Source organism: Lagopus leucura, unplaced genomic scaffold (genome assembly GCF_019238085.1).
Source record: "Lagopus leucura isolate 7727_CA_CO unplaced genomic scaffold, USGS_WTPT01 Super-Scaffold_100157, whole genome shotgun sequence".
NCBI lineage: Eukaryota > Metazoa > Chordata > Aves > Galliformes > Phasianidae > Lagopus > Lagopus leucura.
In genome coordinates, this window is record NW_024962334.1 from 10,039,194 (window position 1) to 10,062,659 (window position 23,466).

A 23,466-nucleotide genomic window follows, 5' to 3' on the forward strand; every position below is an offset into this window, starting at 1 on the left:
AGAAGTGGGAAGAACTTTTCAGAGCATACAGAACAGGCTGAATTCTTGAGGAGAGATGCACTACAGGTGATGGTATGCCACAGTCTGGACTCAGAGATCAAACTGAAGTTGGTACTCTTGCCATGGAACAGAAGCAAATTATGGGGAAGTAGTGCCACTGAGAGCAGCAATTCCTCTATTGCAGAGACAGGAAGCCACCAAGGTAATAGCACTGAAAATATGGTCTTAATGCACAGCTTCCTCTCCTGGGTCACTGAAGCAAAAATAGCATAACTTGCTATTCATATAATTTTTCACTGTTTCCCACTCCCAAGTTAAAACTAGATCCCTTTCTTCCTGAGTTCAAGTAATGCATAGAAGATTTCTGTCAGCAAAAGCTCGTGTTTCTTTGATTTCACCCATCCAAGTTCTTCATTTCAGGCTGGAGTATGGCAGATAGTGCAGAACAGGTGCCCAGAACCCCAAAAGTAAGCAGGGGGACAGAAGGCAGCATGGCAGTGTGCAGTCTCTGTGAAAAATGACTAAGTCTGCAAAATACAGCAGAGTGGAATAATAGGGAACATACCTTAAAAGAACAAATAGAATTTTAATGCTTAAAAATAGCATTTTATACTGCCCACTGTATTTCTCTGCAAGTACTTCAAGAACCAAATTATTTCTTTGTTTCTGAAGATGGTGTACAATCTATGAACAGTCTGAATGGGCCTGTTCTGTAACAGACTGAGTTCTTATCAACACCAAAAGCACAGCGTCTCCTTAGATGTCTTTCATACCCCAAAAAAGAAAACCTGCTTGATGACTAACAGATTGATCAACTATTTGTGATTTCATACAACTCTTTCAAATGTCTGTCAAGTGCACAGAGGTGCTAATTAGAATGAAAAATGTTTTTAAAAAATCATTACATAAAATAAACACGGAGAGAAGCTTAAACTTCCCAGGGAACTCTACAGCAGTTAAAATTTTTTTACTTTGCTAAAGCTCATCCACCAGTCCAAAACTCCAAACTATCATCTTGATTTTCATTTATCTAACCTTACATAACCTGCCTTGGTTTTCCATGCTTTCAAAAACTGTGTTCACTATAACTGGATAAAGATGCCATGGTTTCTAAATCTCCTTACTAAAACTAAACATTGAGTTCTGCATTTGACACCTTCCCCAAACACATACCACCATTTTTCATAATGTTTTAGATAACTGAAAGCATAATGTGCAGTGTTTTATTATCTATGGCTCTTTCTAGCCCTTCAGGAGCCTTGTCTTTCAATCTTCCAAGCCCTTCCTTTCTTCCCTTCTTCCTTCCTCCAACCCTTCGCTTTTCATCCTCTTCCCCTCCATTTTCCTTCTCCCTTTGCTTCATGTTGCAAATTTTTCAAGGGCTTTAAGATATGAGCCAAAGATAGCTTGAACATTCCTCCCTGCCTCTTGAGATTGGGCATTCTCCTTAGCTGTTCCCCAGCAGCTTTTCCTATTTCTGAGAGGATTTTTAGGAGTAGCTTAAAGGCAGCTGCTGCTGAAACTCCTCGGTATCCACGAGCAGACTCCTTCACCTGCCATTTTGCCTCTTCCTCACCTGCTATTTGTTACTAGTTCTAACTAAGGAGACAGTTAGTCTGGCATTCTCCTAACTTCTGCTAACCTGGTATAGGTTACCAAATTTATTGCATGTCAGACAACTTTACAAAAGGTTTTTATAGCTTTGCTTCCAGTTTTACTGTTTTTCTATTGTATGGCACATTGACTGAGAACCAAATTCTACTGAACATCAATAACTGGAATTGTTTTCACATTTTCAGGTACAAAGACTCCATTAATAACTTAATTAATAGCACGTAGAACATGCATGGCTGAACTGAAATGCTTAATGAAAAGAATGAATACTGAATAGAGTTAGTAACAGCTTTGACATCAGCTTCAGGAATAACAAGGTATTCACGAAGAAAAGAGAAACTATGCAATTTGCTTTGCTTATCCTTCAGTCCTTTTTCTCATGAACTTACCACCACTTCAGAGAATCTGACAAAAGCAGGGTCATTAAACAAACATTCATCTTTGTACAGCTTCAGACTGAGCAAACTTTTGCATCACAGATATAATCGCATTTAATTTCCATCATTATAGTTGAAAAACTTAATGACCTCTTAAGACAGAAACATCGATTTCTTTCCTTTCTTGCATGTTGTCCTGTTTCTATTTAAGTCTCTGTATGCCTATCCTCGTACGTCTCCCTCCCACTCACATTTACTGCTTTCTCTTAGTCCCCTACTTATGAGCTGCTCCACCCCCAACCCCAGGATGTATTTCTAGCAGCTGAGTTCTCTCCTACACAGATCACCCCCCCTTGCACTGTGAAGTAGCAAGTCAACTGTGTGGACGTAAATGAGGCTACGTCATAAGAAAAAAGCCATTTGCTATTAATAAAACCACCTCCACCACATACAAACTGATTTTGATACCTTTGAGCTAACGACATATCCCTTCGTAGATGCGTATAAAACAACACAAAAAGGCAGAGCTATGAAAGTAGTTGCTGTATTTTAAAGTCTATTAATACATGCTAACAAAATTCTAATCTGATTAAAAGTCTTCCATCATAATAGTTAAATGTTGAAGAGTATTGACACTATTTCAGTACATAATAGCAATAAGACTTAAATATGGGCTGTGAAAAATATTTTCTCATAAGTACATTTCCACAGTCAAGCCCTTATTCAAAAGTTTGGCTATTTGTTCTTTTATCTACAGTTAAGTTCAACATAGTACCTAACAATCTCTAGACAGTAGCTAAATATCCAAGGACAGTACAGGTAAGCACTTTTTAAAGAGTTTCTGTCTGCCTCTCTCATTGCTATGGGTAATGAAAATGGTATCAAAGTGTTCCAGAAGTGCAAATGCTCTCTATTCTTGTACTCATTTTTGCACTGAAGAGGTAATTTAGAAAGTGTTGTTCTAATACAAGTCATTTTATATATGCAAAGGTTAAAGCTATTTTCTTTGAAGTCTGCACCTTTTTTGGAGGAGGTCTGTTCACCCTCTTTGCCATTCAAGTCACCCCAACTCAGAGAACCCAAGCTTCCTGACACATAACCTGCTGCACACATCCATCTATAATATTTTCCTTTTCTTTTTGCATTTCTTTTGTCAACTTTACAAACCTAACTGTTTTTCATACTGCAGTTCTTCACCACAGATTTAAGTACAAGGGACAAAATCAAATCTTCTTTATAGGAAGTTTCAATTCAACACCAGATTTTTAAATCTTACCATGGTCCGTAAATTGACTCCATCTCTCATTTCCATTTGGTTCATCACATCCTATGGATGTGGAGTCACACGTGATGACCGGCTGAGAATCGGTGAGGGGTTCTGAAATCTGGATGTCGGATTCCTTAGTCAAACAAAGCAGCATGGAGAAACAGGAACAGTTAGAGCTTTCAATAGCACCACAATATGATGGTTGCCCTGACTCACGCAATTTCTGGGACTCATTAAGCAAATATTAAGAAAAAAATTCCTAACTCTTCGGTAATTGACCATCAGTGTGACAACCACAAGCTATGATAGATTTAACATGGTTTTTAATTTTCCAAAGACAATGAGAAATGCTGAATAAAAACAAAGTACTAAAGCAAACCTTGTTATATCTGTGATGCTTCCACCGTTTCCAAACTGTTCCCCATATTATAAGACAAAGTGCTGGTACTGAACAGGACTATTCTCTGTTATTGATATTTCAAAAGCAAAGGAGAGTTCACGCTGGGAGTCACTTCAAGACTTTAATGTTACTAGAGGATTCAGTTAAAATGTTGATACTTGTAACTAGTCAAATGAAAATAAACTGTAGCTATCTCAAATCAGAGTGTTTAAAAGATTACAATTCTAAATTTATCTTGAAATCAAATGTATTTTGAACTCCGGTATCAAACAGACTATTAGGAAGTACATTTCACAGAATCACAGAATCACAGAATTGTGATTCAGAGAGCAGATTTAGATCCAAAAGTGTCTTAGTAAAAGAAAACTGTGCAGCGACTAGGGAGTTTGTTGAACTATGTCTAAATAACTGAATGTAGTGCTACTCATCACAGGTCCACAGGGTTCAGCCAAGGGGTCCAGACTTTGAAGCACATCCAAATAATTAATCTTAGAACAGAACAGTGTCTCTAATGCTAAAGAAAGTGTGTGGCAAACAGAAAAGAGGTACACACTGAAAGTCCATAAATAAGGTCCCCAACACACTACTTACATGTAGGACATTGACATTCAGCTTCTGAAAATTACGGGACCTGAATTCTTGCATTCTTTTGACATTCTCTTGATATTTTTCTTCTGCCAGCTGTCTGTAAATACAGAATACTTGTGATTGAGATGTGATATTGGGGATTGCATAAAGGGACCTCCTAGCAGTAGATGTGGAAAAGCAAATTCCATTATCAGAGTACTGTGGCACCAAACACTCTCAGCATCCATGCAAGACAAGGTTAGTTTTACATGAAAAGATCTGTGGCCCATTTTTTTATAACAGTTATTGTATTTATCTTTCCCAGCCTGCGTAATGTAATTGAGAAATAGAAAATGGTTAGTCCCAGTAGCTTTTGTCTCTTCCAAAGATCTTAAGCATATCATGCCTTCATGCCACCATGCATTCCACAGACCTTTCAGGTCAAGACAGGCACACAACACTTGTGTGCCATGAACACTTCACCCAGGGCATACCTGTTAATTGCATGTTTTCTGTTTGGGTCTGCTTATGCCAGCTGCTACATTAAGTAAATCCTCTAGCTTCCATCACTAAAACCCCTTCCCATTGATGAGTAGATCTGCACTACTGAATGAACATCTCTTGTGTGAGAAGGTACTATGTTATTGTAGTCAGTAGGCAACAACAGAACTGAATATAGATCAACTTTAAAGATTTATGACTGAGAATAAGATTTGCAAATTAATATGCTGCCTTTATATTATAAAGTAAATATACTCACTTCTGCTGCTGGGGAAAAAAAACAACATGAAAATCTAAATAGAGAATGCTAAAATGCAAGAAAGCAGAGAAAACAAAAGACAAACGAGAAATATTCTGCAATTAGTATTAATTCCTTACTTCCAGTCATTTAAAAAAAATGAAAGAGACAGACTTCCTACTTACAAATTTCATATAAGAATGGGCCTACCATACTGCTGAAAACACCACACACAAGAAGTGTTATATTTTATATAATTGGTTCATTTCAAGTAGCTTTTTTAAAATGAGAATAAATTTACATACCAGCTTGAGTCTCAAATTTAGTGTTTGGTGTCAGACAGACACAAATACTGATCAGATACATTTTCCAAAAGGAAAGGAAGGCTGTTAGCTTTTATTTCTCCCTGTTGGGTACAGATGCCATGGGTTTGCACAAATAACACTAGGATACAATTTTACAGAGCATTTTCCCTCAACTACAACTACAATTACTATTCATTTGCAGGCATATGTAACAGCTGCGAAGTTACTGAGGACATAAATTCAGGCTTCATGTAACCTTGCATTATTTCTTTGCAGTTAGATATCAATGCCTTACTGAATTGCTAGTGTGCCTTGGCATGGCGAGGTTAAGATACTGATTCTCATAAGGCTGGAAAAATGGGCCCATGAGAACCCAATGAGGTTCAACAAGGCCAAGTGCAAGGTGCTGTGTGCCAGGGCAATCCCAGGTATTTATACAAACTGGGAGAAGAACCCCCTGAGAGCAGCCCTACAGAGAAGTACTAGGGAGTGCAGCTGGATGTGAGCCAGCAGTGTGTGTTTGCAGCCTAGAAGGTCAACTATGTTCTGGGCTCCATTAAAAGAGTTGCCAGCAGGAGACCTCACTGTGGCCTTTCAGTACTTGAAAGGAGTGAAGAAACAGGAGGGGGTGCATCTGTTCATGAGATAGGACAAGGGGGAATGGTTTTAAACTGAGACAGGGGAGGTTTAGGTTAGATATTAGGAGGAAGTTTTTCACGCAGAGGTGGTGAGGCACTGGAACAGGTTGCCCAAGGAGGCTGTGGATGCCCCATCCCTGCAGGCATTCAAGACCAGGCTGGATGTGGCTCTGGGCAGCCTGGTCTGGTGGTTGGTAACCTTACACATAGCAGGGGGTTGGAACTGGATGAGCATTGTGGTCCTTTTCAACCCAGGCCATGGGTTGGCTATGATTCTATTATTCTACCCCTCTATTGCTGTCTATAAGTAACTGAATAAACATTTTTAAATTTACACTGCACTTTGCAACATGCTTTTAAAGAAAACATTAATAATGGATATGGAGCTTTTCTGATTTTCATTTATATCACATGAAACACTGAACATTTTTAACTCAGAAAAAAACTCAAGTGTGTTATCAAAACAGTATCTTCTTTCTGTTTAAAAATCCGTGCATACAAACATAGCCTTCAAGCTGTTTCTCACATGCCGTTCAGAAATGACACTTCAAATCCCCACTTTTATTATGTTTTTCTTACTTAACAAAAAGCTATAAATTTTAAAGCCCTTACAACGTGTTGATTACCCTGCTATTTGATCACTTGACAAGACTATTTCCTCTGAGCTGTTAGCTTTTATTGGCATATCTCTTAGGAAAAAACAATTGACAAAAGCAGTATTGTTACTGAATAGATGACTCTTCCAAATGTGCAATTTTCAAAATGACAAATCATTAACAAAATTCCCTACTGTAATGAATCTGAATGTCTCTCATACACATATTTAACTAGAAATACTGTGCTCAAAGTATCAATCTGGGCTGACGCTCTGACTTCTTTTCTACATAAACAATTACCTTAATTTAAATCATCCAAAATTCCCATTCACTATGAGTAGCTAAAGACAGTTTCTGTTTTTTTAATGTTTTTTTTTTTTTATATTCTTACCTTGACTGTTCTAACTCCCTAGACAGACCACTGAAAGGGGGAAACTGTATGGTTAGGGCACAATGACAATGTTATGCACAACTTACTTCAACTTCTTGGCTTTCTCATCTGCAGCATTTAACTTCCTCAGCCTCATTCGTTCCCGTGGTGTCATTTTCTGTACTTCGGACAGTTGCTGCAGAGTTTGCAAATGAACTTTCCTCAGCCTGAAATTAAATACATGCAAGCTTATTTTCAGACAGAAATGTAAATATCAGTATTTGGATTTGATATTGAAACATACTGACATTTCAAAAGGAATAATTAAAAAGTTACAGGTACTATAATGGACTAAACAGACCTCAGTCTGGAAAGTAAATGCCTCTTTTAAATTGAAATATTTAAACCTAGATTCAGGAGGAAGATGAACCATTTCATGCATTTCAGGTGAAAACAGAAAAAGGTAAGCTCAGCTCCTCAAAAGAATAAATGTTGAAGCACAGTGAAATATTTACCCTGCCAGGATTCATTATTGAGCACATTACAAATCCAATGGCAGTTTTTAAATGAGAACCACAGGAAAAAAAAAATTACCAGACATACATTTTGAACTGATTGATAAAAGTTGGCTGCAGTGAAAGAGAGTATTAATCTGTCTGTAATGAAAGTCATAATTATCACATTGTCCTTTTGAATTCCTGGTCCTAATCAATAACAATTTGCTTGTAAACTGGTCTCCATGGACCGTCTTTGAAAGCTGAGCATGAATTATTGACACTCGTATTTCTGCTGTATTTACCAATGCAGAAAAGCAATAGTGGTTGTATATCAGAAAAAAACAATATTTACCTCAGATTTTACCTCACATTGTAGAGTAATTACAAAAACTGAGCCATAGCTTGCAATGCCATGGCACTCACCTTTCACTCACACCAAAATTTTGCATTCTTTGTATTCATGATATCAAGTATTCACTTCAAATGGTTATCACTGCTCTTATGAGATAAATTCACTTATTATTTAAGAGTCCAGTTTTATAAGAACATAAATTTTGAAATCAGAAATTTAGAAACTGAGAAGCTTTCATTATGCTTTTCAATTCTTGACTATAGAGGGAAATAGTGTAGAGATATGAAAATTATGTGTAAATATGTAAAGATATGAAAATATTTCATATGTGAAATATGAAACACTAAGGATAAAAAGACTTTAATTATTAATGAAAATAACTCTTCAACTATGAATAATGGAGACATATTTCTTGTCTCCTGCCCCCCCACCCCCCCAAAAAAAAACCCTTTAATTTAAATTGTAAGAATCTCTTGGGAAAAAAAAGTCATTTTTCATGCGAGTTGAAACTGAACCTATACAGCTTTTCCTTACTTAAATATTTAAAATTTATGACTTGCACAGAACTGGAATAAACTAAGCTATTAGAGCTTTTACTGTAAGAAATGAAACTCAAACAGAAATGACAAAAAATAGTTCTGGTGAGGAAAAAAGAATCAGAAATATAAGGTAGTATTGATAGAGGAGGACACCATAGCAAGCAGCTCCTTGTACACACACACACAGGCTGCAGCAGCTGTGGGTAAATCACTATGCTATTCTTCTTCTTCCTTTTTTTTTTTTTTCAAGTATTTTTGAATGTCACCATTTTCCAAGTATTTTTATTTCACTTTACCTGCCTCGTTGAATCTGTGATTGAAAAAGATATGTGGCATTTTGTTTACCAGTGTAAATACAGGCAGCTAACTTTCTCATAAATGCAATAAAATTCACAATAGAATTATGATTTTGTACACATTCTAAACATTTAAATAAGAGAATCAGACTACAGCACATCTGAAGGTAATTTGCCCATAAGCTTTTCCTAGGAGTTTTGATTTCAAATTGATGCTCTGAACTTGAAAAGATCAAGGTAAATTTCCATCCTCTAACAAAGACAGTTGTTATCCATAGCTGCACAGTTTTCAGGCCTCTGGAGCTAGGCCCAGAAGAAGCTTTAAATTGCTTTTCACAGAAGTATAAGAAGACGATGCTTGTAGTTACAACTTGCTCTTCATCTTAAACACTTGAGAATTACTTTTGAACAAGAATATTACAGACTCCAGGATATTACATCTGTGTCCCTCCGAGTGCTAGCTCAGTTAGTATGTGATGTCCTTTTGGAAAGAGATGAGACTTCACGATGACAATGGATCTGGTATGGAACATAGTATTTGGTATAGATAATAGAAAGTGGTTTTAACAGCCTCTTTTAGAAGCAATGTGATAGTTGAAGCCTAGGTAGTACTTTGCAGGTTAAAAATACTGCATCCCAAAAGCTACGATATTTTTATGCATACAGATAATTTGAAATCCTGTACAGATTATAAGTGAAAAAACAAACAACAACCCACAGAGGCATGGATTAAAAGTTTTTTGAAGATTCTCATAGTATATATTTGAATAGGTTTGTAACACTCAGTGTAACATATACAGAATTGGCATAACATTTGGACAAGATTTCAGTTCCTCAAAACTAGTTAAGGTATATCTCAGAGGAATACCTCTGCAGCTAACTACATTTCATTTGAACAGACAGGAATGCACACAGAGTTAATTAAGTCAATACAAACACAGCAGCAATAGACAAAAGATATGTCTAATATTTTCTGAGTACATTAGCAAGTGTGATTCTTGGTTTCCAGTATATTTACAAACGGCTATTTCTAGCAGAATCAATAATAGTGGCATAGTAAGAAGGCCAAAAATTAGATAACGTGGCATTATTTGTTACAGCCTTCAACACTTATGCTTGCAAAGTTCAACCATGTGTTTATACTAAAGTGGAAACCAAAACAGAGAACTCTTGTCTGATAAAATGACAGAGGCTCATCTGACAACAAGAAAGAGCAGAAATGGAAAGGACAAAGTGGAAACTTAAACCACAATTTCTAGTGATGAGTTTACAGATACACTCCAAGCACTCACACTGGGTAAAAAAAGTGTACAGAAGACTCTGCTGATTCCCAGTGTCTTTATTCCACATTCTTCTTATCACTAATAGTAAACAATTCTTTGGTTTGCAAAGTTTATCTGATCACTCCTCCTGAAGGAATTCTTGCAAGTAGAGGTGGTGGCACCAACAAAGTGACCACAGCTGAAAAACCACAGGCCCACACTGACGATATGCAGGCCCACTGTCTATGAGATAACTAAATGATGACCTAAGCCTTCAAAATATACGGAAAATTTAATTACACACCAAGTAGCAATAAATCAATTTGTGCATATACTACACATGCATGCAATATACACAATTTATAGTTACAGAATAAAAATATTTGATTGTTAGAACCATTTTTTGCCCTAAGTCTTAATTATGAAACTCATTAATGTGATTGTCCTGTATTTCTGAGGAATGGCAAGATCTCTTTAAAAGCAAAGTGTTACAAAATTAGCACAAATGTTCAGAGCAGGATAGCATTTGGCATCACTGTAATTTTTTTATAGAGCTACCCACAAAATATTTAAAAATACGTACACAGCATCAGAAATGGGAGCACCTCCTTTCTGCCAGTTAAGCCCGCTGTCTTTTGCAGTCATACATGTGAAATTGTACTGTATATTCTGTAAATAAATAAAATAGAAGTGATATTAATGCCTGAGGCCAAAGTGATCCAGACTCCAACTTATTATTCAAAACAGTCCTAATGCAGAAAATGATTAAACAGTTTCCTTCCTTACCTCCTTAGAAAGTAATTTATTGCATACACTGAAGCAGGGACCAAAAAATCAAGATGCACTGTCTTTTATTAAAACTATGACTAACCAGAACAGTTTAAAGATTGCATGTCCCCAGGCCCAAATGATCTGCACTTGTTATGCATAAGTGTCCATTCTCCTTATTGTTCATGAGATTTTAAAGGGGGGAAACATTTAGCATGTCAAGTGAGAAGAGCTTAATTTCCCACAAACTCCCTGCCTCGATCAGGTTGTAATTTAGCTCAGAAAGTCTCTTGATTAACATTCCCAAAGGCTGCTCACTTATTTTTTCGCTACACATTTTCTCCATCTGCATTCTACTTTTGTGAAATACAATGTCTACCGCTTTATCTTCTTGTTTACCTTTAGCTGCTCATCAATATAAGGGATTTTTAGGATCTCTCCTGCTGCTGGTCTCAGTGAAGGATTCTTATTTAACATGCTGAAACATTAAAAAACAGTAGTGATAATTCGGTCATTTTCTGAATTAACTTAAGAAGCTGAACAAGAGATCAACACACCTGCTCAGCACAGCATTCAGATTGCTTGGATATCTATCAGGAAGAGAAGGTGTATCACCTTCTACAATTTTTAGCACAACAGACAAAAAATTGTGTCCAGAAAATGCATGGTTCAGGCAGCACATCTCATATAAAATGCATCCCAGAGACCTTGAATAATAAAAGAAATAGCATAGATGTTATTTTTACAAGTAGCATGCATAGTGACATTACAATAAGGAATGTCTTATTATCCTCACTATTATGTTATCTTTTTCATCTGAAAAGATCACTATTCATCAGTCAGATTACAAATAGGTATCGTTCCAGATAGGAGAGATCCTCACTCCATTTGCATAAATGCAGGGAAAAAAATCTACAATCTGTATATAAAGTCTTATACATATATACATACATATACACATATATATGCACACACATACATATATATGTAAACACTAACTTGGCCAAAATTGATTTGAGCTCAGAGAATTACCAGATTTTAGATGACTGCATTATATTGAAATATTTAAAATCAAAGTTCCTCAAAATTTTACTTGGAGAAGAAGAAACTGGAATACGCATGCATGGAGACCAAGTGCAGAACCAGTGTCAGTTTTAGATCTTTAAAAACCATTAGGAATGATGACAACCAAAGAATTTCAAATGGGCCTGGTCTACCATCACCTTCATCACCAACAGCAAAGCAACATTATTCTTTATGTAATATTTGACTGCGGTCATTTACAGAAGCAGTATGAAAAAAAGCATACTGATGATACGTGCAAGTACATACAGGTGAATAGCATTGGTGAAAAGTGTAGAAATATTATCTTTGAAGTAAATAATAAATACAATTTAGATAATTTGCTTTGGTTAAAGAAGAGGAATGAGATCAGCTCATCTGGCAGCAAAAGAAGAGTAAGTAAGAGTAAAGCTGAAATCCAGGCTCCACATACAATAAAATAAAGACAAGGGAGAGGAGGGCTCTCTCACTGGTGCTTTTCAAAGCTGTATCTGAAAACAATTAGAACATTTTTGCTAACAACTGCATAACTATAGAGATACGTAAATAACTGTATGGTGTCTTAAATATTTAGTTGTCAATCTGCTTTCCAATTTCCAAAAGCAGTAACTGGTAACACACAGAGAATATCTAGCTTTATGATGGATGTTTAAACTCTAAAACAAGATAATCGCTACCTAATACTTCATAACAGAATCAAGCACAAGGCATATGAAAGCAATGAACAAAAATGGAAACCCACCAGAGGGAAAAAAGAAGAAAGGAAAATCCCAGCCTGATAGGCCATATTAAAACTGTTTTTTGCAGAATCAATCTGTTTTGGATTAATTCTGGCAGCCAAAAAGTGCTTAATGAGACATTAGGAGAACAGGATTTGCCACATCAGGGAAGTCCATTTATTCAGCTAGATGAGTCCTTTGGCTACACCTGAGGCTTTGGAGAAAGATGAGAAAGAACACCCAAGGCATACTGGTAAAGCCAGGGCAGCAAACAGGCTACCCAGGGAAAAACCCATCTGGTCCATTAAAGAAAAAAAAATAAAGGGAAAAAAAATGAAAATAAAAAGAAGGGAAAAAAGGGTTTTTACTGCAAGATACAACTCTTTGAAATGTAATAAATACTTCCTAGGCTGAGAAATGCCTTGGATCCTGGAGAAAGGCAACTTTTTTTCCCAGGACAACTGCTAAGTTGTAATTGCCCAGGGGAATTATCAAACTTTAGCCTCCAGACTGCATTTCTCAGTGCAGTTCTTTCAACAACCCCAGCCAAAGCATATTGTAATGAGCACATTCAGCAAGAGAAAATTGCTTCCCAATTTGCCAATGACCCAGACACATAATTTAATTACTTTTATAACCTTAGCTCATTTAACTGCCATTGTTATGAAATACTAAAATGGTTATTAAACTATTCTGCCAGAGTGCTTGCTTTGATAGCATCCTATGTTCATGAATACATTCGAAAAATGTGCTAAACAACACTTCATTTGAGCAAAACTGATGTATGATCATTTAACCTTCATGCCATTTATGCTCAGTTACAGAATAAGTAGGAGCATCTGGACAGGTTTCAGTATATTATCTACCACATTGACTGACAGACACCTAATTTCTCCTTCATACTTTTAATACATTCCAATATTTTGTAGAAATGTCTGAAATACTTCATACTCCTTTGAAGGCTGTAAGACATACATTGACTTTTTAATGAAACACTAAAAACCAGACAAAATGAATGCATATGCCTTTGTGGCTTGTGTATCTCAGTCTGATTGTAACAGCGGGTCTGAAGAATTTGCTGACTCCAGGGTCTTTAAGGAATACATACATATGCACATGTAAGTTGCTCCAAAAGTAATGCATCCTATTTATTTCCTCAGAAACTACAACAAATACAAAGAGCACAATAGCAGTATCTGACTGAGCAAATTCTCAGCTATAGAACGTTATTTTTGTACATGGTTACCATAATTACCTACGGATTTTTGCCATCAATGAACAAGAGCTTGCATGTCACATCTGTAAAAACACGCTCCAGTGGAGGTGACTCACTGTCACTGTGAGGGTTGCTGAAAAGCACCACTGTGCTCACATCCACTGTTCGGACTCCATAAATGTTCAGCAAGTGTTAATGAATGCCAATGGCTACAATTTTTCTGCATGGAGGAATTTTATTACACACTGTTGCTTCAGATGCACCTCCATGCCAGACACCATGCTGTCGGACTGCCCCTGTGCTGCCATCAGTCACATGGCAACAAAATGTACCGGAATATTAGTGAGAAGGTTCAGCCTTTACTGCTGCACCACCGCCATCTGTGTCTCACTCAGCATACAAACATGAAAAAATAGGAGGCATTACTTTCAGAGCAGCTTTTATGTGCACCATCATGACATTTTCTTGCACTGCTTTTCAGGTCTTTATGGCATGGCTTCTCCCCCTCTACATGAGCAGCAGCTACCGTTAATCTTCCTAACAATTTCTGGGGGTTATTTGTTGGTGTGTCTTTCTAATGGAGACAAGTAGATCTGAGTCACATGGCTCAGTCTTTTAAAACCAAATGGAAAGAATAGCAGCACACTAATCCTCACAGTAATTAAATTCTGTGAAGTCTTTCTGTGAGAAAGGATCCAGTCAATAGATTTTATATTAAGTGCTATAAAATACAGTTAGCAGCAAACCTGTTATAATATTTTAATAAACACACTTCCTTGCAATGTAAAAATCCCAATCCAAAGTGTTTCTCACTTCAAGATTAATTCAAATAACAACCTCAAATGATGTGGAAACTATTGTTATCTGGATTGCATATTTTAGAAATAAGCTTGGATACTGCCACACCTTTCTATTTGGGTGAACAGTCCTTATATCCACCAATCAGGGTCACAAGCACCAGAAGGATTTCCAGGTTTGGGTCACTGTAAAAAAACATGACCATAAACTTTTCAACGTAGGAAAGGTTCCTCCTCTTTTTATCTCCCTCATTCGTGGGGTGGGGAGGGCTTGGTGACTTCTGGTACATGTATACAGTAGCAATTAAAAGGTTTTCAGTTGGCCCAGACATTTAATAGTCGTAATAGTCATTTAACAGGAAAAAGATCACTTAGACGTGTCTATTAATTTAAAATGAAGTTTTATTTGTGCTTCTCTTGAAGACACATAGTTCAGAAAATCTGAGATAAAATGGCAATACTGTGTCTGTAAAGACACAAATCAGCATGAAATTTTCTCGCATTAAGTTACATAAAGGTAATTTCTTTCTGTCTTAAGTTCCATAAAATAAAATACAAAGCATGCTAAGAAAAAAAAAAAAAAAGTTGTACTAAAAGTGAAGCTTACATTTCGGAAATCATACAGCTTTTAAGATGCTTTTGTTGCGCATTTATCTCAGAATTAAGAGCAGAGATCACTTCAGTGAAGTTTACTGATTTGTAACAGTGAGGATCTGGCCCAACTTTTCAAAATATGTCATCTGCTCCAGCCCTAGCTTTCATAGGAAAGCTCTAGTTTTCATACAAAATTACATTTTAAAAAGACCCATCACTAAAATGTTACTCAAAAGACCAATGTATGTATGAACTCTACTGCTGCTTTTGGAAATTTATCTACTTAAATTTTGCAATAAAAAAATAATCAATTTTTAGATTGTTATAGACAAACTGGGGCAGAAGCATAGGTAGCAAGCACAATTAAAATGAATGTCCTCAGATCTGAGGCACAGGGAGCCCAATTCATACAAACTCCACAGAAAAACCATCTGTCAAAATCTGACAGTACTTGGCAGCTTAGTCCAATGGATTCAAATGTGACATTACTTTTTCTCTGGAATACAAAAAAGAAGCTATTTATATCTCTCTTGTAAAGAATTTGCTGTTTCTAAGTGACAAATACGTTTGTTTTTCAACTAAATTATTTCTGCTATCATTTCACCTCTGAGAAAATTTATAATACGCACAAACCTTTTGCAAAGTTCATGGATGGAGTTTGCCATAATATACTCATAACACTAAAAAGAACACAGTCTGCATACACGTTATCCTATCCACTCAGAAGCAAAGATAGCCATGTCACTAGAAGGCAGACAAAATTTGCACTGGAGGATCTATACACGTATACCCTTGCCAGACTACAAGCCAGAACAGATTACAGTCTCATTTAAGCAGCTACAAATTCTTTGGATTGGAAAAACCTGTAAGTGCAATACAGTGCTAACAACTCATGGCTTGTTAATTTTATTGGGCATTTGAACACAGAGACAGTTTCAGGTGAGATGGGAGAATGATGCTCAGTCTGCAAAATGAAAAAAGCAGGACCTAAACCGGCTGCAAGCTGTTGTGCCAAGGGAATCTCCAGTTCTCTGGAATAAAAGAGATTACAGGGAAAGCTACAACAGCCCATTTTAGCTTTAGAGACATTTGTAGGAGCTATCACTGACCTTCTTGGAAAATCTGGGCTTTCTAGGTTGCATGAAGACACTAGAAAGTACAAAGCTCTCTCTGATGTTCAAAAAACCTTATATTCCAGAGATGAAAAGGTAGTGCCTGCTGGAGATCAAGATGGGTCGTAAGAGAGAACTTCAATTCAGCTACTCATAGAAGACTTGAGTAACATCTTCACAAGTCTATGAACATCTTGCAAAGCAGCACAAGTATTTCATCTCCCCTTTAGTCAGGGCAGAAGCTGGGCTGATTGGCCACACACACGCTCTCCAGGCAAGGATGTCCAGGTTGTTCCCAAGGCTCCTTTTACACAAGGCCAGCAGCTACAGAAGGCACTGTGGTGGCCATTCTTCCCAGTGATTGCTCATGGACTGAGATGGATCTTTGAGCTGGCAGCAATGAGTGCTGCACTTCTGCCTGCCACAGTTTACCTCCTGCAGTCATTAAATGGGAACAAACAGTGACTCTGCTCCTCCTGCTATAGGGTTCAGACAGTAAATGCAATTACTCAGGACAAAGCCCTTTATCTTGTTCTGTAAGGCCTCTAAAGCCCTAACACTGAATACTCCTGAATTCTATCTCAAAGCTGAGCTTTAAAGCCTGGATGCTAAGTCTCCCTTTAGGTTTATGAAGTTCTTATATGGAGTTCACCTTTACTAGGGCTTCTTATGTGTCACTGCATTAAAACTGTGCAAAATGGGAACAGACCGTTTACCAGCTCATCTGATCTTTTAGTCCTTTCCTCTTCTCTTATGTATGGATGCCATAAAATAGGCCACAGAATATAGTGTGGTTTGAAGGACACAAGACCAGCCTCATCAAACATAAGCTCAGTTAACAAAATAAATAACCAGACATAGAATAATAGTTCTTTTTAACATTCCTACATTTCCTCTGCTGAAGTCAGAATTGAAAATAAATATTGTTCCTCAAGTTACAGAAATACTGTCATTTTATCCATTTTATTCATCACCTGTGTTTTACATTCTATAAAAGGAATGAATATTTTGTGCCATATAAATGCCTTATGTATGGATATTACTATTAAAAACAATGATGACAATATAATTAGGCATGGTGTGATAAAACTGGGATCACATGGACTCAAAGGAAAAATTCCTAGCAAGTTTAATAAGACTGAGACTTTCTAGTCTTTGCAAAGAAAGAAGCTAAGAATGCTACCTTCCTCCCTAAGGTAGAAACTTGCTATCACTTTTTGAAGGAAACCAATTTATTTAATGAGTTGAAGCTACTGACTGAAAGAAAATGAGCTGTCACATTTTTAAAAAAGCCCCTAAGAAACGAAGAGCCCAAAACAATTGCAGAACTTGACCTCTCATATGTCAAGCAATAAAAAATGAGCTTTCATGAGCTTTATCAAAAGTATTTATATCTAACAACTGGAGAGGCTTCTCAGTAGGAACCGACGTTCAGTTTTACCAGTCATTGTACTAACCTGATAACAAAAAGCAGCAGAGAGACTCAGCTAACTTCAGTTAATGGGTCATGATATAATAAAAATTGGTGATAGGAAAGGAAAGGGAGCGGGAAAGGACAGGAGTTCCTAACGACAGTTAAATGCTGACCTTGGCAACAGATGACATTTTACCTTTCAAGACATCTCCTTTTCACTGGATGTAATAAATGAAATGAAACAGCATGCTGATTACTCACCAAATATCAGATTTTGTGTTATATCCTTGGTGTTTCAGTGCCTCTGGACTCATGTAGTACGGCGTCCCGGTAAATGTTGTTGCCAGATCACAAGAACCCATCAAAAGACAAGAAACTCCAAAGTCCCCTAAAAGTAACAACAGAAAAATCCACCCCCAAACAATTAAGCACAATAAGATTAAAATTCATACAAACTTAGAGGTTACCACAGCTTTCGTACACATCTCTATTCACTTCTCATGTTTTATATTAAGAGCCGTGCCCTCTGCTTGTATAAACTGACAAAACTTCAGAAGACAATGCAAAACCCAAGTCTGATCGAGAACTAAGAATATTGATAATCAACTGATATTGAGATAGAGATCTACTTAAATTCCTGATCATCACTTCAAATTCAACAGTAATTTCTTATCTGAGTTGCCATCTCATTTAAAATTAATTGGAAAGGTTTGACCTATTTTTACCTATGACCCATTTAAAAGAAAGGAACTATCCTGTACCAACCATTCTTGTATTTGCAGGAAATAGGCCAAAGGATTTAAAAAATACAAGTTTTTGTCCACATTATCTGATAACTTCTACAGATAAAAGTTAACAACACCACTGGGATACTATGAAAGATTTTTCCCTGTCAGTGTGTGTAGTGAATTGCTCTAGGCATCAGAGCTTGATACTTTGGCACCATGGTGATGAATACTGAAAAAAAAAATCAGAAATAAGTAACTTAAAATCAAGTTGTTGCAATAAATGCTTGGCACTCTTTACAGAAATGAAATTAATGTGAAATAATTTCAGTGGCAATTAAGTGCTGAGTTGATCCTGCAATTACTGCTTTTAGTAAATAAAGAGAGAAAACTAAGATATGGATCAGGACATCCATATTAGATCAGAGCACAAATAAAGACAAAAATATACTAATACAATATTAACATTTCAAGAGCATATGAAAACATCTATTTGCATAAACTCTTTATGTTTTACTGTTAGACACAATAAAATGACTGGACATTAAAAAATGACAGAATTTTAAGTGTGGGGAAAAACAATGAGAACCCAGATTTACAGAATGGTGTAGATGCAAGAGGCCTCAGGAGGTCATCTGATCATAAAATCAAAGAATCATAGATTCATTAAGGTTGGAAAAGACTTCTAAGATCATCTAGTCCAACCATCCATCTACCTACCACCAATATTGCCTGCTAAACGATGTCCCAAAGTAGCACATCCACATGTTTCTTGAACGCTGCCACAGACAATGACTCCATCACTTCCATGGACAGCCTGTTTCAATTCCTCACCACACTTTCAGAGAAGTAGTTTTTCCAAATATCCAACATGAATCCCCCCCTTGCAGAACTTGAGGCCATTTCCTCTCATCCTATCACTAGTTACCAGCAGAGGAAGCCAACCCCCACCTCACCACAACCTTCTTTCAGGGAGTTGTAGAGAGCTATAAAGTTTTTAAACCCCTGTCTCAAACCGGGAGCAGTTTAAAGTTACATGAGGGTGCTCAGGTTCAGGTCTAGTTGTGCTTTGAACACCCTCAAGCCTGGGACATCACCAACTGATTGGACTCTGTTCTATTGTCTGATAGGGAAATGTTTGACCATTGACCAAACATTACATCTAATATCACTTTATTTAAATCTCCTTATTCACGGAATGTCTGCTGGATTGTTCTATCATAATAAAATGTCTTTAAAAAGGAAATCTCACCAATTTTAAGAAGATTATTCTTCAAAAATATGTTCTTGGTTTTCAAGTCTCTGTGAAGTATTCTCCTGTAATACCATAAATAAATAAATAAATAAATAAATAAATTAAAAAGATTTTTTAAAAATCTCATCTAACTTGAAGGATTCACAGTCAACTACCAGGTTTCTCAAGTATTTATCTTCTTTCCTTGCCAGGAAGGACAGCTCACCATGTTACAGTCTAACTCTGTTTAACAATGTAAAGAGACAGTGGCATTAACGAGTTCCAAATAACCACAGAGATGTATTCACAGACACCCACATGCAAGCTAAGAGCCTAAGCAGACAGGATAATAAAATGAGCCCAGGAATCCCAGCTAGAGAATACAGATACAGGTTTAAAATGAGCTCCCGAGGAAAGGAGAAAAGCAAGTCTTCCTGTCTCACTCTTCTTAAAAGTATTACATACTATTTACAGCCAGAAGAATAAGATGTATCACAGTAGAATAAGGGATAAGAAAAACAGCAATAAGCTCATGGAATCCTCCTTCAGAGAAAATGTATTACTTGAAAGACAAATACGTATTCAGACGAGGCTAGTTGTACAATTTTTTAAAGTAATGGTCTGGAAGATAAAAGAACTTCACAAAGACAGAGATCAAAAGGAAAAGAAAGAGAGCAACCAGCTCTTACAGACTTATGTTTCTATCAAAGACTGAACAACATCACATGCTACACACCACACTGGGACTAACTGCATGTCCTCGGCTTTTTGAGATCTTAATGCATGACAGGAATTCTCCACCCTATTAGGGAAAAATATATATCTCTGCAGTACACAAAGCACAGTCTCAATGAATTCATTAATAACAATTCCAAAAGGGTTTCCTACAACCTCAGCTAAACTTGAACTCAACCACTCTGAAGCTCCTCATAGCTTGGGTAATACACAGCATTTATTTGGAACAGCATTCAGCACAGACTGGCTACTGAAACTGGTACTATAAATGCATTCCTCGTATAGCCATTTAGAATAGATAAGAAAAGCTGTAAAATTCTTGAGATGTGGGCAGAAAAATTCCATGCATAAGTAGATTTTAGTTGCTCTTGAGTCATTCTCAAGTACTATGTCAAACTGTATTGAATTATGAAAGTCTTACACACTGAGACACTTAAATGATTTCCAAAATAGCTTGCACATTAACACTACAAAATGCTTAGTCTACAGCACAATTTAAATAAGCTGTTTAGTCCACACCTCATTTGAAAACAATTTTTGCAAGAAAACAAACATATTGATTTTTATTTTTTATACTCTGTTCATAAACAGGAAGGAAAAAAGTATAATAGCTACTAGAAGGTACTGTAATGCACACACGGTCAAACAAGAAAATTGTATTTTAATGGGACATTAAAAGAGTTCTTTATACTTCTTATGATTTTTTTTCGTAATTTTTGTCATGAAAATAATACTTGTAGTGAGAAATGTGTACATCCAGAAAAATGAATGCCTTATTCAGCTGATGTTTATGCATAATTTATTTTTTACTTTCTTGAGCAATATATGTACATTCATCATGCATTACATCAGTAAGGAAATTAAACTAATAGTATATTCCTTATTGGTTTATAAGCCCACGTATATCTATAGTCATATATAAATCTTGCTCTGTTAATTTAGTTTCATAAATTGCTTCCTTACCATGCATCACACAGAGCCTTTGAAAGAAGTTGATTTCACTGAGATAGATTTTACTTGAGTTAGATTTTTGTTTGTTTTTGTTTGGTAGAAATATAACCATAGACTCCTTGCACAGAAAAACCGGGTAACTGTGATCTGAATAACAAGCATTTGAATAACAAGCATTTTGGCCACATCAGTTTGAAATAGAATGTAATGTTAATAAATGCTTGTGATATATTGATTCAAATTTGTTGCAAATTATTGGCATTAACAATAAGTATGAGATCCCTTTATGTATGAATACGATTAAAAAAAAAAAATGATGTTTCTCGATACCAACCACTTTATTCTGCCTGGATATGTCAGACAATAAACAAGTTACAAGCTGAAACCTTAACTGAAACAACTACTTTAATTCTAGCAAGAAATAAATATACGTTGTCAATAAAGCAACATGATCTAACTGGACTCCAGTAACACTTAATCTAACTTGACAGTCAGCGAAGTGGTTATTGATATTTTGGGTAGAAATTAACACTTCAGGATGGTTTTAAGTTTGGCCTATAAATATACCTGTGCCTATATCTTCTATAGAGTACCTGCTTGCTGTCTCATAGTAATGATAAAGCAGTGTGGATCACTGAGCAGCAGGCAGCCTCCTTGAATAAAGATTCTCTGCAACCTACCAGCAAGGGAAGCTAATTGAATCTGAAGTAGTTCTTGCTGTGAAACACTCAGAAATGTAACTCTCTTCGCTCTTTCTGAAGAACTATTTTGAGATCTAAGTGGTTCTGTATAACTGTGGATCCTGTACTAGAAAAGACAACATGAAATCCACATAAAGGACTTGGGCAAAGTCTTCTACCCTGTAGATTGAAAGTAAAAGATTTGTTTTCATAAACAGTAACCTTATCAAAATCTCAGTGTCAGTATACTATTCAAGAAGATTAGGAAAGTGATGGATAACATAATGGTCATCTTTGTTCAAGCAGAGGTTAAACGAATTAACAGTCTCATTGCCTGATTGTTGAGGGATCCATTTTGTGCCCTGGTGTGCATTGGGCTACAAGCATGCCAGACACCAGATGATGGTTTCACACTAACTCTCTGTGTAGATAAAATCACTGAAATTATGTTGCTGTCTTTAACTTCTCTTCTAGGTTACACAAATGACAAATGAGGATTCAATCTATTCAATTGCAGACAATTTAGCTTTCGAGTTTAAATTCAAAAATTCTTCCAATTATGTAAAATAGACAATGAATGGAAAGTCACCAGGAGATGTTCATTACTCCTTTGGGATTTATGAAGCATAAGTAAGAGACATGAATGTCTAAACTGCAGTCTTTCTTATTACAGGGGGAGAAATGCAAAGTAGAAGAACAGTTCTTTTTAGAGATAAATCTCCAGCATGAGAGCTTTCAAAAAGCATAGAAGTTCAACTAAAGCTGTAAAAGAAGCACAATCATATAATACTCTATGTCTAAAACTATAAATAATTATGTTTTGCTGTTCTGGAATAAAAACTCCCATCTACAGCAGATGGATTTTCTGAAAATTGGCTTGACAAAGTCCAGCCCATAGAAAATGAATACTTGAAGCTTCTAAATCTAGGGCGCTAAGTTTTCTTTCCATTAGAACACAACTCAAATAAGTATTATATGTTTTTTCCCATATCAGTGTAGAAGAAATAATGTATGACTCCTTTATATATAAACAGTGGACTGTTATTATATGTTTACATTTTTGTAATCCAAATGCATTTCTGTAAGTAGTTTTAAAGCCTACCATTTCCCATCTAAGCTATTGTTTGGCTGTATACTAATAAGATAGAGAATAGGCTTTCTAGTGAATACAGTCAAGAACATAATGAAGTACAGGAAATGCAAATACAAATAAAACTGTCAAGACATTTGTATGTGTCTGGAGAGGTACTATTAAATAGCTTTAATTCAAAGACATAAAATGAAATGCTGTTTGAAAATCAAATTGTTATTTTCACTGGAGAACCCAGTAATTTCACATACATACGTATATATATATTAAAAAAATCATTCATAGGAATTCTAAAAAGATTTTTTTGAGTAAAAGATTAGAAAAATAATGCAGAGAGAAAAAGCAGGCAAAGAGGATGTTTGGGAAAAAAGAAGGTAACAGAGGCATAAGGAAATAAGCTCATGCAATCTATTACTTTGCATTAGTCTATACAATGCACCATCTAAACGCATACATTAAAGAAAGGATTTCATTCCAAATAGACCTTTCAGATTACCAACTTTTTAATGATAAATTATTAAACTAGATTTCAAGAAAAGGGTGGAAAAAA

General features: G+C 36.2%; 1 protein-coding gene across 6 annotated transcripts in view; it reads right to left on the reverse strand.

The window, feature by feature from the left end:
* Window positions 1-23,466, reverse strand: part of NEK11 (NIMA related kinase 11) — an 85,639-nt gene that overhangs the window by 35,384 nt on the left and 26,789 nt on the right. For 5 of the 6 annotated variants that reach the window (XM_042889103.1, XM_042889104.1, XM_042889108.1 and 2 more), the window contains 8 exons: window positions 19,479-19,543; window positions 17,763-17,889; window positions 11,145-11,294; window positions 10,987-11,065; window positions 10,403-10,488; window positions 6,981-7,100; window positions 4,250-4,343; window positions 3,268-3,391 (listed from right to left, as the gene is read on the reverse strand). In XM_042889103.1, coding sequence (XP_042745037.1) covers window positions 3,268-3,391; window positions 4,250-4,343; window positions 6,981-7,100; window positions 10,403-10,488; window positions 10,987-11,065; window positions 11,145-11,294; window positions 17,763-17,889; window positions 19,479-19,543 — 845 coding nt within the window. The remainder of the gene's footprint in view (window positions 1-3,267; window positions 3,392-4,249; window positions 4,344-6,980; window positions 7,101-10,402; window positions 10,489-10,986; window positions 11,066-11,144; window positions 11,295-17,762; window positions 17,890-19,478; window positions 19,544-23,466) is intronic. The other variant, XM_042889105.1, reaches the window with a different exon arrangement.